This window comes from Apteryx mantelli, chromosome 12 (genome assembly GCF_036417845.1).
Source record: "Apteryx mantelli isolate bAptMan1 chromosome 12, bAptMan1.hap1, whole genome shotgun sequence".
NCBI lineage: Eukaryota > Metazoa > Chordata > Aves > Apterygiformes > Apterygidae > Apteryx > Apteryx mantelli.
This window is the reverse complement of record NC_089989.1, coordinates 13,911,916-13,929,799: the sequence shown is the minus strand read 5'-3', so window position 1 is coordinate 13,929,799 and position 17,884 is coordinate 13,911,916. Positions and strand designations below refer to the sequence as shown.

The window sequence follows — 17,884 nt, the reverse complement described above, 5'->3', positions numbered from 1 at the left end:
TTTATTTTTTTAAGGCAAGACAAAACAAATATATGTTAAAAATGCCAGTTAGGAGGACTAGACGACCTTGAGGTCCACTCTAGGTTTTCCCTCCTATCATTTGTACTGCAGAACTATGAATCTTTCCAGCTTTCCAACATCCGTTCTGGAGAGGGCACTGTAGAACCAGAAGCAGTTACTCAATCATTTCATCTAGTCTATACAGGCAGATTTTCATTTACTCTCCTCCTTTGCCCCCCAGGATGGCTCCCTGCCTATAACCACAAGACTTATTACCCTCTTAGTTATCAAAATCAATCAGTTAGCTGCAATGTTTCATCATATTGTCATTGCACCTGAGGACACAAACACCATCTGTATATACTTTCTACGTTTGGATGCATTAGAATAGATGCTGTCCAAGTGTCTGGACAGAAACTACAATTTCTAGACTAATCATTATTTAACTTTCTACTCTTGTATCATCAGCAACTTTTATAATAGGACTGAAAAAAAAAATGGTGCAGTCTTATAAGAGGAGTGAATAAAACTGAGCCCAAACCAGACCCCTGCAAGTCCTATTACAAGCAGCACCTCTGGAGGATAATTGTCCATTTTCAACTACTTTGTTACTACATGGCTTAAAAACTGATGAACTGATAACTGCTATATTTAATTCTGTACTGTTAATTTCTTTAATCATAGGGACAAGGAAGGGTTAGTTTATGTCTGCAGAAGTCCTACATTTATTGTTAACTTTATCAATGCAATTTGCAGTCTCATTTAAAGGTGCAAGTGGTTTCTAGCTCTGACATATGGTTGACAATTTCTGGAGACTAGAATTGGAAAGCAGGGAGACTCAGCTATGACATTTTAAGATTTGAGGTCATAAAAGATAATTAGGCTGGCACAGCCAGGACAGTTCTTGTGGAGAACACACATGCTTATAGCCATATTGGTAAGATACAGACTGGACAAGCAGACAATAAGGTGAGTAGAAAACTGGCTGGACTGACAGGCTCAAAAAGTGATGATCAGTTGTACAAAGATCATCTGGTGGCCGGTTACCAGTGGCATCCCTCAGTGCGCTGTTTAACATCTTTACTAACAACGTAGATACTGGTATAGAGAGCACTCGGTCAGTTTGCCGATGATACCAAGCTTGGGGGAGTAGTCAATACACTGGAGGACAGGGCTGCTATTCTAAGCAGCTTCCCTGACAGGCTGGAAAAACAGACTGACAAGAACCTCATGAAGTTCTTCCAAGGCAAATGCAAAGTCCTCCCCCTATCTGGGATGGAAATACCCCATGCAACAAGGAACACTGGAGGCTGACTGGGCAGAAAGCAGCTTTACAGAAGACAACCAGGTGGTACTGGTGATCAAGCTGAACAGGAGTCAGCAACGCTTTGCTGCAAAGGCCAACCACGTACTGGGCTGTATTAGCAAGAATACAGCCAGCAGGTCGAGAGACATGATTCTTTTCCTCTATTCAGCACTCATGAGACACCTGGAGTATTCATTATTGTCTACAACTGCCTAATGGGAAGATTTAGAAAAGATGGACTCTTCACAGAGGTGCATGGGGATAAGAACAGAGGCAACACACACAAGTTGGAACATGGGAAATTTCAACCAGATAAAGAGAAACATTGTTTCCTGGAGGGTGGTCAAATATTGGAACAGGTTGTCCAGAGAGGTTGTGGGACCTCCATTCCATAGATATTCAAAACTGAACTGGAAGCTTCCTCAGCAGCCTGCTCTAATTGGACCTGCTTTGAGCAGGATGTTGTATTAAAGACCCTCAGAAGCTCATTCCAACCTGCATGACTACGATTCTGTGCTTGTAAACTTAGGAAACACAGCAGTGAAACTCCCAGTGGGCCTTGAGAATATCCTTTGCCTGGTCTTGTCTGATTTTAAACCAAAATTGTGTCATGGAGATAAAAAGCACAGCAATAATCCAGTTCTACAACAGAAGAGTTTGCAACAAGTGTAACACCTGTTTTTAGGCCATTACAAATAGTATAAAAACTCTTTTTATTCATAATCACTGATTTGTTACATTGTAGTGTACCACTGTGATAGCACAGCTAGTTTAATCCACCATAAATTCATGTTGCTATAAAAAGGAGGTAGTTTCAGAAACCTCCTGTTGCCTGATCCTATTGTCTCCCCTCTGCACACTAAGACGGGCACCTGTACAGCTGTGCAGCGAGCCCCATCAAGAATCTGAGCTGCCAGGAAAATGGCACCAAAATTAAAGACGGCTAGCTTTCAGCCAGGTAATTCCCTAATGCCCCCTGCACGGCCACATGAACACCGGTGTGTGCACAAGTGCAGTACGCGCACGTTCTGAAGCCCAGCTGCCCATGGCTCACGCCTGTCGGCATTATCTTGTGCTTTGCAGTATGGCTGAAATCACACTGCTCTCCTCCCCATGGCAGGAACAATAAAATTACATTTTGTGCCTCTACCCAGCCACTATTTCCAAGAAAAATAATTTTCTGTTAGATTGAGTTAAAACTGGTAAAGAGATTCAGCGTAAATGATGGGGGAGTGGGCTTGGAAGGAAGAGGGAGAGGAAATTAGAGCATTCAAAGAACCAAGCACATCTATCAGTTTTTTTGTTTTTTTTTTAAAAAAAGGAAATATGCCTAACTTCTTTCTTTTCTCTTTCTGCAACTGTTTTAATAGCTGCATTCTGGCTTTATCTAATACAGCAATATCATTGGTTTCAATAACATCATCAAATTACAACTGTATTATTTCTAAACCTCTATGTTGGTAATACAGAATAATTCTTAAATGCAGATTTGGGCACTGACAGGATTACTGAAAACAAATAATATTATATGCAGACTCTCTCTCCACCACCTATATTATTTTTATAGCTTTTCTTGGGAAGGGGGGGGAGGGGGAAGGTGAAGAGTTCCCTCCCGCCCTTTCTTTTAGTCTAGAATACTTGTAGATATACTACTAATGTAGATTTGTCATGACAGCCAACAGTGCTACAGCGAGAGCTGACATACCTGCAATTATTGTCAGACCTGAGACAACAAACTCACTTCAGCTACTTCAGATTACGAATCTGAAATCCAACAAAAAGCCTAATCGGATCATTAAAATCTTCCTCCAAGACTCCAAACTTGCCAATGTTCCTCCAAAACAAACTGCAGGAAACTCTACACTGTTCAATTTCTGTGAAACAAATCCCAGATGAAAGCTGATGGAAAACTTATCTTTGGTTTATACCTTGTTAACACTGGATTGATTGCAATCTTTTGAAAGGCAATAGGATATTCCCATTTCACTATCTTTTGCTCTCTGAACATCATAATTAGAGCATGCATGTATACCACCTTTTATTTGTGAGCTATGTGAATCTTCCTGAAAATTTTTTAATTCCAGCAAAAATGAAGTCATCACTTATTTTACTTGTTCCCTTCCATAATAGACTAACAATATAAAAGAAGTGCAACTTAAGAAAGCAAGAGGTACCCAATAAAAACCAGGGTTTAGGGTTTCATTCAAATAAAGATTGGTAAATGCATACAGTCACTGGGACTGGCTGGGAAAAGTAAGTGACACAGGGAAGCGGGGAAAGGGGCATAGAGAGTTAACGAGAAGCTCAGATTGGGAGCCTGAAAAAAGGGCAGCAGGGAGAGAAAAAGAGACAGGGGAATAGTTAGAAGGAAGAAATGGAGTAGCTGAGCTCCTTATACAAAGGTACAAATCAAAGTTTTCCAGCTTTTAGTTTAGTTTTGTTTTTTGTTTTTTTTAATTTGAGGTGAATTAAATACTTTTCTTGGAAACTTAAAGTCTGGTCTTCAGAGCACAGCACTGTGCCAATTCAGATACTGGGATCTCTGAAGAACCATTAGGACAGTACCTCAGCTGTTACACTGGATGGGTCTTTCTGGCCGAGCAGGAAAGAGATGATAGGGTTTGATGTCTTTAAAAAAACTGTATACAATGTTTAAATAATATGCAAGTGATATAGTCTCTTTTTTTTAATTATATTTTGGAAAAATTAAAAGAAATACCATGCCTATGTAAGAATCCAGAGCTTATAGGAAGATAAACACTGAAAATCAAGAAGCTAAGTTACACTTCTCTTTCAAAAACCTCTCCCAATTACTTTATTTTGTTTCTTTGTATTCCTTCTTTCAATTATTTCTTGTGTGTAAAACATAATATCACTTCTATTAAACAATAAAACTTGAGGAAACAGGCAGAAGAGTTTCTGAAAGGATAACACACTTCTCCAAAGACCATGAATTGCTATTAGCTCAAAACTGAGGTATAAGCAATTTAAAGAATTATATGAGTATCAATTTAGTATCAAAGATAACTTTTTTTTTTTCCAGTTCCAGCATTTACAGAAACTGATGTTATGAGAAAATTATTCAAGGACAAAGTCAAGCACTCAAAAAAATAAGGAAACAACTGAAATTAATCCAGGCTCCTGTACATATGCATTGCAATATATTTTTTAATTGTGTGACCACATGCAGGACCCCTCTTTATTATGACCAATTAATGAACAGCTGTTCATATTTTCTGTATCCTTTTTGGCTCAGTGTTATGGTTCTTAGGGCTTAGCTTACTCCAAACTACTCAAACCTTACCACGAAGGCAGGAATTCCCCATTCCTAATGACTTCTGCATAGCATTCGGCATTCAAGTACTTCAAACACTCACGTATTTTCACAAAACTACTGGAAGACTGGAGATACATATATTTTTTTTTTTGAGCTAAGTGTAAGAAGGAGTTAAGAATAAAAGTGTTCATTAATTTTGTGCAATGAGTTGTGGTATCTCCTATAAAACCTACATGAAAGATGGAAGGTCACAACCCTTTCCTAGGAAACATTAGATTTTCTTAATTGTAAGAGTGGGTCTCCCTCCTCCTGCAAGCCGTGGTCACACTCGCCATTCATTGGGGAACCATTGTAACATATGAGGAAGGAAGGGGGTTAAAGATAACAACCTCATAGGCACTTACCATGTGGCAAGTGACCACAAATTAAGGGTATTATGATAACTCTCACACAAAAGTAGACTAAACTGAGAACACAGGCATCTCCTTGGTTCTTGAACGTTTGCCTTTGCAACCCTACTTATACCTGTAAAAGTTTTTGTTATTTACTGATTGTCTTTACAGTATATCCACAATCAAAGGACTGGAAGTTGAAATAAGAAATACAGAAAAGGTTTTTAATAATCATGTTAAACATTTTGATTACAATTTAATACTTTATTTAAAAATAGGTATCCGTCCATTTGTCAGACTTACCACCAAGTTCTTAAATTACGATGCGTTTGTCTTCCTGGTTGTTTAGGAGGTCACACCATAATCAATTATTCCCTCCCGCCCAGGCAAACGCAGTAATGCGGGAAGCAATCATGTTGGGCAGGCCAACTGTGAGCTGTCCACTGCTGCAGCCACAAGGTTTTCAGTATGGCCGTACTCACACTAATTCACCTAATCCTGGTTTTCAAACCCCACCCATGAAATGTTCGTACTGTTACCCGCTCCCTGTAGGGAAAGGTAGTTTATAAAAACGTTTTCTGTCTAAATCTTAAGGATAGAAATAACAACAGAAAGTGACATAAATCAAGATAAATTGCAGGATGCTTCTTGAAGCCACATGGACAACAGTGCCATACAGGCTGCCAAAAGGACAGATGTTCTTTGTTTTTCTATTAGAAAAAAAAGTCTGTCTTCTATAAAATGAAATCCAACAAGCTGTCTTTTTATTTCCAGTAAATATCCACAAGGGATGATCTTGTTCCTTCTAAATTCTATACATGCACACAAGCTTGCTTGCTCACTGCAAAAAGATAAACCATAAGGGAAATCTCCCTAACAGTCTGTTTTTCTCTCATTTTGACTTTTTAAAAGTACACAAGACCAAAATGAACTGCCCTATTTCCTCAAAATACATCTCTATAAAACTAAAATCAAGCCACACTACAAGTCACCTCTATTTCAAATGTGATTTCTGTCAAAACATCATATTTGGAACAACCCAGGTTAGGCTCCCAGACTACACACGAGGAAACCCTCAAATTTGTGTTTGGATTAAGACCTTTTTTCCCCCCTGATCTAATCTAATTAAATCTTCAGTATGTTTACAGTACAAAAGAATGGTTCAAAAGCACCTGCAGGCCAGCCACTGGTTTCCCTAGGGGTAAATTCTGTGCAGTTTTGTTGCTGGTTGTCTGCTCACTGCTAATGTTAAAACGGCATGCAACAAAATCAAATTCTCACATTTTAACCTTGTGCATGTACTTTATATGTATAATGAAACACTTATCAGCATGTGGCAAGACAGGATATCGTTCTAAAAGGAAACAGTTCATTCTTAACTGCAAACCAGCTAATATTTTTGCAATTTAAAATTGATCAAGGGAAAAACACCCCAGAACTTGCTAACAATTTCAACATCAATAAGGCAGCTATTCTATTTACCAGAATGGAACATATTATGATTTCCCTTATCAATGACGAAATAACATTTTTCCTACAAAGCAAGAAGTTATAAAAATCCTGCACATAGTTTGTTGCAGTATGAATTGTCAAGGACACCAGAAGGTGACTTACATTTAATTCAGTCTCTATTTTTAAAATCTATTAAATCTATCCATCACCATGGTAACTCAAGAAGTATATTCCCCTCATACATTCTGGTTATGTATTTTCAAAAAGAATTTTTTTTAAACAAAAGAAGTTGATCCTAATCATCCTACATGATATTGTGAATCTGTACGTGGAAGTAAATGAAAACTGAGATATACTGCATGCTGCTGCACTATTGCTCACATTGGTCTTTGAATAATTTCTTTGCAAGTTCTGTGTCTTCAAAGAAAAGTAACTTTTAACCAAATATTGTAATTTTTCAAATTTTAATGACTTAAGTCTTGCTTGCAAACTGATCTTATTTTACTCTCCTCAGAATTTAAACATACTTCTAATTCCCTAAAGCTAGCTCCCAGATTTCTACAAATCACTGTGAGGGACTGACTGCATTAAATTTCTTAAAAATTAGGGAACGGGGGGAGAGTAATTATGGGAATCCTTTAGAATCTTAAAACGCGAAGCCCTTAAACTGAGCTTCAGCAAGTTAGATCTTACAACAAAGGGGAGATGTACTGAAGCCGACTGGATTTTATACAGCAGTGACCTAAAAATAGATAAACAGATTCTACATGAGCTCAGTTCTAATAAAGAAGAAACATACAGTTCATGATATCCACTAAAAACCTCCAAAAAGCATAGCTAGTAAGTTTAAGTAAATGCAAATCTCAATTTAACAAAGCAAAAAAAGGACTTTTCCCCATCTTTCCAAAGATGATGCAGATAAGGGGCATAAAAAAACCCTACGATTTTCAGTACAAAAAAATTCTGCCTAAGATAATGATCAGAAACACTGATATAAATCACACTTTGGGACACTCTTCTTTACTCCCAACTTCACCTTCCATGACTGAAGGAATCACATTATAAAAATATCTACCTTCCACATACAGCACTGAAGTGTTCACCACGCTCCAAATCATTCTGCACATACTTTGCAACCCAATCAAAAAAAAATGTTAAAAGTCATGCAAGTATCCTCTGGTAACCAAATGACAAATCTGCTAAAAGCCTTTAATTAGGTTGCTAAGCAATCACGTGTTTTCCCAGCAGGCTGTTCCCTTTGAGAAACTGAAGAACTACATGTTACCGCAATATCTTGAAAACTCTTCGTTTCCTTTATGCTCTATGCAGCGCTTAAGACTAAATCAGCTGAAGGAGTCACAGTAATTGTGGCATGAACTCATATCCAAGTTCCTGGCCACTCCATGAAGGTCCATCCTTCACTCTAACCATGGAAAGAGATGGAAGCGCAGAAGTATTTTCTGTATGAAGTTTAGAACCAACATTAGAACATAGGACTAGAGATAACACTATGATGAATTTGAATTTTTCCATTAGTATCAACTAAGATCTTAAGATATTAAGACCATTAGTATCAACTAAGAGCTAGGCAAGCTCTTAAGATCCTTCTTTCATAATACTTCAACAGACTAAAGGATTTTCCTATGTGCAGGTAACCTTGAAAATGAGTCAGAAAAGGGAAAGGATGGATATTTGCAAGCCCATCTCTGTACATACATTTCAAAACAAATACTTCATCTTTCCAGCAGTCTGTGTGCACAAACTATGAATAATGTATAAAATATGTTCAACCTTAACTTCCCAGCCTATTCCTCCTAGGGAGACTTTCTAAAGTAGAATTCAGATGCAATATATCTGTTTTAAAAGCTTTCACAGAATCACAGAATCGCTGAGGTTGGAAGGGACCTCTGGAGATCATCTAGTCCAACCCCCCTGCTCAAGCACGGTCACCTAGAGCACATTGCACAGGATTGCATCCAGGCGCGTTCAGATCATACCACACTTTTTTCTGTCTACTCAGTTTAAAAAATGGTATCAGCAATTCCACAACTTCATCAGATTTGAAGCAAAAGCCAACTCATTAAATAAAAATCTCTCATAAAACACTTCAATACAAGAGTAAACTACATCAGCGATGCAGCGAATGGCATTTTTCTCCCCCATCAGTTTTGAACTAATGTTCCCATACAGTGGCCAGGGAAACCTTAAAAGATCCAAATCAGATGGGTGCAATTGCACCCGAGTCCTTTACCCACTCTTTTTTACTAGATAGGAACCTTAGAAGATTTAAAAGCATCCAACAGGAATTGTGATTCAGGCTCAGCTGGCATCCCTGCCCAGCCCAACTAGATATTCTTCCTGAAATTAAACCAGAAGTCATTCTACCCTCTCTTCCCCTCCCACCCCCGATGCAAAAAAAGTAGCAAATAACTGATCTGGCTAAATTCTAAATTGGATAATTATGTTTGGTCTCTCTATAGTCTTCTGCTATTTCAAAAGAAATGGTCCTCACATCACATCTTAAACTCTGAGGAATTTTTTTTTACTGTTAAAATAGCTACTATGCTCCACCTGTGAGTTTCAGTGATCTCTTTAGCTGACTTAACTCACAAGAGTCTTGTTTGACCTAATTAACTAAAGCTCAGGGAGAACTTGGAGATCTTTTATTTAGAAGCACTATAAAAATCTTATCAACTCATACAAGGTAAGAGAGAAAGTTAACTACCTTATTTGCAAAATTTTTTTTGTCCCAATGGAAGTCAGACTGGTATGCACAACTACATGATAGCTACACACATGCATTTCACCATAAAAGATGCGATTCTGGTATCTCCATCGGTGCCTGCAGAAATCTCTCCTCCAGGTCTTTGCTTGCTTCTCTGCTCTGCCTTCCTCATCTCTTTGGAGTGGTCATAAGAACAAGTTCAGCTACTCACAGTGGTACCATTAATAATTATATTTTTCTTTCCATTACCACTCCCATATTAAGCATAATATTGGGGAAAGGAACCATTGGCATCTTTTCTTTACAAGCTTTTGTAATGCAGAGAAAGGACAAGTAGAACCTTTTTTTAAATTCCTTACGCTTCCCAAAAAAGGAAATAGCTATAAAGGAAATAACTATTTTGTCTAAATTAATCTAAAGCACAATATAGAGTATTTGAGCCAGGCAAAACAATAATATGAGATAAAAATACAAGATCATACACTTAGTTAAAATATATACATATGATCTCACACACACACAAAGATTTTGGAAAACGACAGCGAGACTAGAAAAATTCAAAACGAGTAGGTTAAGCAGAACAGTAATATTTTGACAAAAAGCAGTTACTAGAAATTACTGTTTCTGTGCTTGTCATAGAAGTCTGGATATAAGCAGATCAGAAAGAAGGAGAGAACTGCCTATTTATTTTCCAGTATCATGACACTACATTTATCTGTGCACAAACTATCTATTAAATTAGAGAAAATTTGTTCTTTTTTCTATTCCAGCACCATAAAAAACATACTATCTTAATTCCTTTCGAAAAGTTAAACATTTAAATCCTATTACTGATTGCTCAGTAATATATGAAGGTGATTTTTAGATAGGCATACAATTTTTAACTCTGAGTTAAAATTGCTACAAAGTTATTATTACTGCTACAAAGAAATATCCAACATATAAAACAAAAACCTTGAATAACCTTTCTCATGGCTTCTCTGCCAATAGTATCTGTATCCCTTTCTATTCCCAATGGGAGAGAAACCTGCATTTTCAAAAATCATGTTGTGCTGTTAGCATTTAAAGGGATGCAGTACCAGTTGCTTGACATATAACATGACATTACAGTAAAACAATGAAAACACCACACATCTTTTATTTCTACCTATGTTAGACATAGCCCTTCCTTTAAGAACTCATTGCACACAAATGCCTTTTTCTCCACAGTCTCAGCTTCAAGTCCTACCAAGACTACCACTTTGCTTTCACTTTGATAGCAAGAATTACAAGAATATCACAGCACTGAACAGTAGAGTGAACTCAGGCTCTTCTTTCCAATATGTGTTTCATAGACCTATAAACTAAAATTATTGGACAACTCTTATAACTCAAATCTCTTCCAGCTTCCCCACTCAGAGTTTCTTCCTAGCTATAGTACAGACACACTGTGGACAGGAAGAACTGAGGAAGATTTCCAATATTCTACATGAACTGAATTCCTACAATGGTCTTTCTCACATCTGTGTTTCACTTTGCCCTTCAGTTTTAGTATTATTTTCCTCCCTCCAAATTTCAACCGAGTTATTTTGCCTTGGGAAAGCATCCCTCTTAAGGCTCTGTTCTAACCCTTCCAGGCTTCCTAGATATCACATTCCAATTCTTATTGTTAGTCCAAAGGCAAATACAGCCCTTACAACATGTCCCAACCCTATTATTAAAGCAGGTTCTCGGAATTTTTAATTGAAGCAAACTTTGCCTTTCAAACCGCAATCCACGTAAGAAGGTTGTCAAAACGGATGAGATGAACATCTAGGTCTGTTCAGGGATGTTAAGAGATGCTGTACATTTTCTTTGGCAGTTGTCTCACAACACAACACTATTAAATAATGAAGTGCCTACTGTTACTACTTATAGGTACGGACATACTGAAAACAGCTGCAAGTAACAACTAACATTTTAACTCTTACTGCAGTACGAACTTTTCTACAAAGCTGACTAAATGCAGTAACATGATGAAGAACATTAATTAGATTTCTCAGATTATTCACGTTACATTTTGGGGATAATAAAAATTTCAGCTGGTATAGAACCAACAACAAGCAAGTATTTCCATTTACTCTCCTAAAATTATTTTAAGATGTGACCTTACAGCACAGCTTCTAGCCTGAATGCCAAGTACAAAGTCCTAATTCCCGCTCTTCCACACCCATTTGTGCACCTCTCTACATTTTCTTAGTCTTCAGCTTTACAGTTTGTGAATGGGACAAAGTTCTGGTACCAACTTAACAACGGTGTAAACTGTTCTTTCATGTCAGAATAGCTACAGTACTACATTACTACTGGATTAGAAAAAAAATTTTTTTGTATGATTTCTGAAAAACCAATTTCTTCTCTCTGAAGCTTTGCCAATTTCTTCTCTCCATGAAAGGGATGCGTGCATCCAAAGCTATATAAAAACAATAAATTCTTTCCCCTGCTATTTAAGAATACAATAATGTTGTGTGCAATGGTATAATGAGTATAATGAGCTAAAATAGAAAGCAGTCCCAGAAAGGAAACCATTAAGTTTTAAGATGGAGCTTTCTCTCCCCCTCCCCTCAGGCAACCAGTTTTAATAGTTAACAAGAAATAAATTGGTAGAAAGTAAATGTAAGGTGTGTAAAATGATTCCCCTTGCTCAAAGTCAATACCATTGTCAGTATTATTGTTGTATTCTTCATTTGACTGTGGGGAAACAGAAAAATTTATCTTGCAAGAAGAAAACAGAAAATATTACATTTTTCACATACACCAGAGCTAAGCATTTGGGATGGAAAAAACAAGGAGCATTAACTGTAAGAGTAGTAATAAAAAAAAAAAAAAGAGAGAGAGAGAGAAACAGGTATGAAGTCACCCTCAAGATTAGACTGGTTGCTAATTTCCAATAATAAAATTTCTCAGAGGCATAAGCTTTCCCTAGAAGAAGTGGGAGCAACCAAAGGAGAAGTAATTTCATAATGGACTTGATCACTTTTTGAAGATAGTACAGAACGTGACTTGTTGGGCTGGAAGAAGACCAGACTCACTTAAATCAGGTGTCCTCCAGTCATATTTCCTAGATATCTAACTAATGGCACTTCAGCTTTAAATAAGGTAGCTAAGCTGCTGCAGCTTTACAAAGAGCAAATTCTTTAAAAGTAACAAATAAACAAAAGAAATTCATGCTTTTACCACCTACAGTTCTTGGTCCTAACCCTACAGTTATGGCTTGCAGTTACAGAGCTAAAAAGCTGAAATAAAAAAAAAAGGGGGGGGGGATTACTCTTAAATATGCAAGTTTGTTATTTGCTCTTCCATGAGATTTGGCCATTAGAAAAGAAGTATGAGAGGAACAGAAGAGCAGAGCAGAAATAGGAGACATTATGTGGCAGCATTTGAAAATGATATCATATACACGAATATAAAACTCAACGCACTTAACCTGAGTTTTTATTTTCATTAAATGATGGAAATATAGTATGCAAAGAACTTTGTTTGACTTCTTCCTCTTAAGTTCCAGATGCTAGAAACAAATACTTACAGCCCGTGCTGAATAATTCTTTGAAGTCTTTGATGGGACTTTAAGAAATCTTTCTTTTTGTGTGCTATTGAACACATATACTCTCTCTTAAGAACACTTTAAAATTTGGTTTTGTAACAACAAAACTTTCGGATCTAAGGCACAATTTCAAATCTGCTTAAGTTTCCATTGTAGTGCACGTGAACCTCACATGATCAATGATTCTGCAGTTAGTCCCTGCCACCACTAGATAAAATGAATCTAACAATTCTTATATTAATCATGACCTTTTCCTAATGGACCAAAATACATACAACATATCACTCAAAGACATTTGATAAAAAAAATATGAGAAGAACACTGTTCTTACCACATACAGTTGTTTCCAGAGCACAGCCCATTCCTGCAGCGTTGCCGTGACTTCAGTCACAACAGAATCTTCAAGTGGAACGACCGTTTCATATTGCCTATAGAAGGGGGGGGGGGGGGGGTGGAAAAAGGTAAGAAAGGTGTCCCGAAAGAAGGGCAATAAGAAAGAGATGTTGGCATAGTAATTTGTAAAATGCCAAAAATTGAATTAATTTGAGTTGTTAACAGAAAGGGAAATATTTTAAGAGCAACTTTCTGTGAGGACATCATGCTCGGGAGTCATGTCAACTGTTCCGCCATTACATTCCACAAGAATCAGATTGTGTGAAGCGTTCCCTAGTTATATGTTCAATATTTCATTTCCTTCTAATAAAGGTCAATTAAAACACTTTTCATGATTATAGCATGCTAAATTAACTTGCCTATAAAATGGGGAGCCTGACAGTTTGAATCCCTTCTCTCTACACCACTCTAATCCTTTTTTCTGTCATTTAACACCTTGGCCAATATCATCAATTACCCAAAAGACCCACCATCTACAAACCTTCCCCATGCAGTAGACATTTCAATACTGGATATGAAACCTGAGCGGGCTATCCAACAGTCAAACAAGTAAGACTTGTTGTGCTCAAGATCTTCCACAGCCATTCAAGGAGTCAAGATCCCTCTACTTTCATCACACTTAAATGCTATGATAACGCTTATTTATGTGTTGTAACAACATTATATTATCTGAGAGGTCAGTGCCTTGACTTGGTCTTTATGTTGAATGATGTTTCAGAAACAAATGTCAGATTTCAAATCTATTTCCAGCTTCTGCTTTTTCTACATTTTTTAAAAAAAGAGGGAACATTAAAAAAAAAAAAGAGTAATGTTTCTGAAACGGGCCGTGTTGCAGCACTTTTCCATAGGTCCTTATGTAGCGGTACCGAACAACACTGCCTCAAAAAGTGTCTTGGGACAAGCTGTGTCGAGTGAGACAGCCTCTGCAGCACATCCAACAATGCTAATGAAGGACGCGGAGACCTTCCTCTTAGGCAGTACAGCTCGTTTCCCTGGGCATACAGGCAGCTATTTTAAAATCCTGCGGAAGGCAAGCCACAGACTCCATCCTGTAACCAGCCTAGGCTATCTGTCCTGTCCTTTGTGCAAAGGGTTAAATGAGCTCTTACAAGTAATTGAGAACACTGAGATGTATTTAAATCTGACTTTTTTTTTTTTAAATAAGAGAACACTTAATCATAAAATAAAGCTTACATATTGCTACAGAGAATACCGAACAAAAACTCAAACTCTTCATTTTCAGGTTACATAAAACTCACATTTGCATCAGTAATGTAAGTAAATCTTATGTTAGGATCAAAAATATATAACTCCCCCCCCCCTTTTTTTTTAAAGAAACGTCAATCACTATCTTAAAAATCAGGCATAGTTGTATTAGGTAGGCATTCAACCCACTAAAGCTTGGACTGGATATCACAAATTCATACATTCACATCTTGGGATAGTAAGACAGACCAAAATCTTTTCTATTATTAAGTCAACGACCTTACATTCCCACATTTTGTTGCAAGAAACTGAAACACTGACAGAGACTTGTATTCTGAGATCGTGCCCTTTTCTACTCCTGCAAACGTCTGCTCAGATTTGGCCACAGTAAGAAACTGGGAAATCTCAGCCCATGTCTTAACAAGTCTCTGCTGAGTATGCTCGTAATCTAAAGTGTGACGCTGAGAACATGACAAAAAGCCTAACATCTATTTTTTTACTTCGCCATCAAAGACCATTTCGGTGGCTAAACAAAGATTCTTCAGTTAGTATATATCAAAGGTTTTCTTGTTGCTAACATTAAAAAAGATGCCGCAACCATTTCTAGCTGAAGATTCAGTTCTCGGATCCTTGGAAAATGCCATTATAAGAAAGGGATTCAAAATACTTCAACTTTAAGAAACTATAGAAAACTAAAAGGATGAAAGGAACACAATATACTTTAGCTAATACAGGAAAAAATATCAAAACTAAAGAAAAATATTCTCATAAGGATTATTTTTGCAGTTAAATCTACAAGCTTTTGGCACCAGTGAGAAATTGGAAAACATTCTGGAAGATTAGCCTTCAACAGTATGGCTGGATTTAAAGAGACTACATAACAAGACTATAGTTAACCATTTACTTATCATGCTTTGCAGTCTCATAACCCTGCATTTCCTCTATACTATTTCTATATGTTAATGCCATTACACTGGGTCTGTGACTCAAATATGAGACCATTATACTGACTGAGGCTACATTATACTCAAATATGGGACCATTATACGACGTGAGCATATTCTTAAATACAGAAGCAGAATTTCTTTTACCAAAACATGACAATGACCATGATTTCCAGATGCAGAATTGTATTATGTTCCGTGTTTTATCAATTGGTATGTCAGTCTTTGTTACTCCTTTAAGAAAAATTACATCACCTTTCTTAATTGGTATCCAAATATGCTGAACTGGTTGCCTTAAGAAATTCTGAACTAACATCATGTACTAATAACTAGAGATTATAGGAAATTGGTCTTCCCCTAAAGGGGGTAAACTTTAGGAGTAGTCTTCCTATGACATATATATATATATATATATATATATATATATATATATATATATATATATTTTCTATTACAGCCCAAAGTTACAAAGCGCCACTGTTACAGTTGCTCTCATCATCTTTACACAGTCCCTTTGAGAATGATCATATAAAACTTAAGACTACCAGAAGTAACACATCATTTTTCCACAGGTACTTCACTAAATACTATTTAATATATTCTATCTTCCACATTTAATTTGCTGCCACTAGGTCACTGTCTTAAACGCTGCACTTAAGTCTCCCAAAGCAGTCTTAACCTAGAAAATGCAAGAGCAGCAGTGAAGACACAGGATATTGATTTCAGGAGTCTCAGTCAATCTCACAGGAACCTTTGCAGGTTATATGACCTCCAGTAAAATCTCTGACATTATGTTGCCATCATTATCGTCATTCACTGTAGATAATTTAAAACTTGCCCAAATATACCTTTCTGAACGACAAATAAAGATAGCAAAGGTATAATAATTTCAGGAAATAATACTTTGATCTTTTTTTTTTTGGGGGTGGGGGGGAAGGGAAGTCAGATGCTTTTGAAATTTTTCAAGTAACATAGCTACCTTGTCAGCTATGTCTCAGTGAAAATCCACTCATGAATAAGATGTGCTGGCATATGTCTGCACCTCTGTACGTATAGAATTTTGCCAACCAGGAACAAGCAGAAGCGAAGATTACAAATGAAGCTCTTTAAAATGCGTGCATGGCAAGTGATATCTCTGAAGTTACGTTTTCATGCACAAAAGTGAATGGAAGTAAACAGAATCGGCTCTTCCTATAGTTAAAAATGACCCCTAAAAATGAATGAATTTATAACAAAGCTGTACAGAATAACATTTAATTTTCAAAGTTTAAGCATAGAATCATACACAACAAAAACTACAATGAACTAAACCCACTCTATAAATTCCCTTCTCGTTTATACAAACACTGCAATTGCTTAAAGAGAAGGAAAAGCACTCACCCTCTGTTATTCACAATTGCCTTTTTCAAGTGAATGTAGTTTGCAGGAAAAATCCCCTACAAGAGGAGAAAAGCCTATAAGTTAGAAAAATACATTTGCAGATTTTAGCATTTATATTCTAAGCTAATTCAAATAATTAGCAACATATCTCTTAAAAAAAAATCCTATCACTGTGTTATGAAAGAAGCTACTGCAATCAAAAGTCAACATTCAAACCACAGTTGCAGTCGATGATTTTAACCCATTTTAGAACAGGACACCACACTGAATCAGCCTTACAATCTTGAAAGATCAATGTCTTCATCAGGAAGTTTTGCAAGTCTATTCAATAAAAGTATCATACAAAGACTCAAGCTGAATATTTTTTATTAGCAAAAACTCCGAAAGCATTCAGAAACATCGTTCTATGAGAAATATGCTCTAACATAAAAATCATAGCTAAGCCAACTGTGACCAAATTAAGAATTGTCACTAATTCTACCCAACTGCCTAGGAACGGACAAGATTGAGATAAAAGAGAAGACTTAAGTTTAGCAAATTGCTCTCCTACTGCAAAGACTGTGTGAACCCAGAAATCAGCTAACAGGTGATGAACAAGGGGCAAAGAGGTGGAACAAGGGGCAAAGAGGTGGAACAAGGGGCAAAGAGGTGGAACAAGGGGCAAAGAGGTGGAACAAGGGGCAAAGAGGTGGAACAAGGGGCAAAGAGGTGGAACAAGGGGCAAAGAGGTGGAACAAGGGGCAAAGAGGTGGAACAAGGGGCAAAGAGGTGGAACAAGGGGCAAAGAGGTGGAACAAGGGGCAAAGAGGTGGAACAAGGGGCAAAGAGGTGGAACAAGGGGCAAAGAGGTGGAACAAGGGGCAAGGGTGAAGAGAAATGAGAAGCTAGTAAGGATAGCTAGCAGAAAGGAACGACCAACAGGAGGAACTACCAGGGACATCTACTGAAGACACATGAACTAAGCAGGGCAGCTGCAAAACTGGCTATCATGCAGTTCACAACATTGCCCCAGGTAGGATTCCAAGTAAGGCCTCCCCATCAGCATGCTACAGTACTTGTGGTATTTTTCAAACCTATGCCCTTATCATCTAGTTCACGTCCAGCCCCCAAAGCAGTCTTTCACTGAGAAAAGAAGTATTTTTTTACTTGCATACCCTGGGGCTATGCTTTTTCCTCTCTTTCCAACAAAGAGAGGTTTAAGCCTATTTGGGATAGAGCCCTTGTCTTTTGCTGTTGCCTATGCCATAGAG

The 17,884-nt window shown here is 37.3% G+C and overlaps 1 protein-coding gene across 1 annotated transcript in view; it reads right to left on the bottom strand.

Annotated features, from left to right (window-relative positions):
* Positions 1-17,884, bottom strand: part of DOCK3 (dedicator of cytokinesis 3) — a 201,483-nt gene that overhangs the window by 163,956 nt on the left and 19,643 nt on the right. The window contains exons 4-5 of the mRNA XM_067303645.1: positions 16,635-16,690; positions 13,043-13,139 (exon numbers count right to left, since the gene is read on the bottom strand). Coding sequence (XP_067159746.1) covers positions 13,043-13,139; positions 16,635-16,690 — 153 coding nt within the window. The remainder of the gene's footprint in view (positions 1-13,042; positions 13,140-16,634; positions 16,691-17,884) is intronic.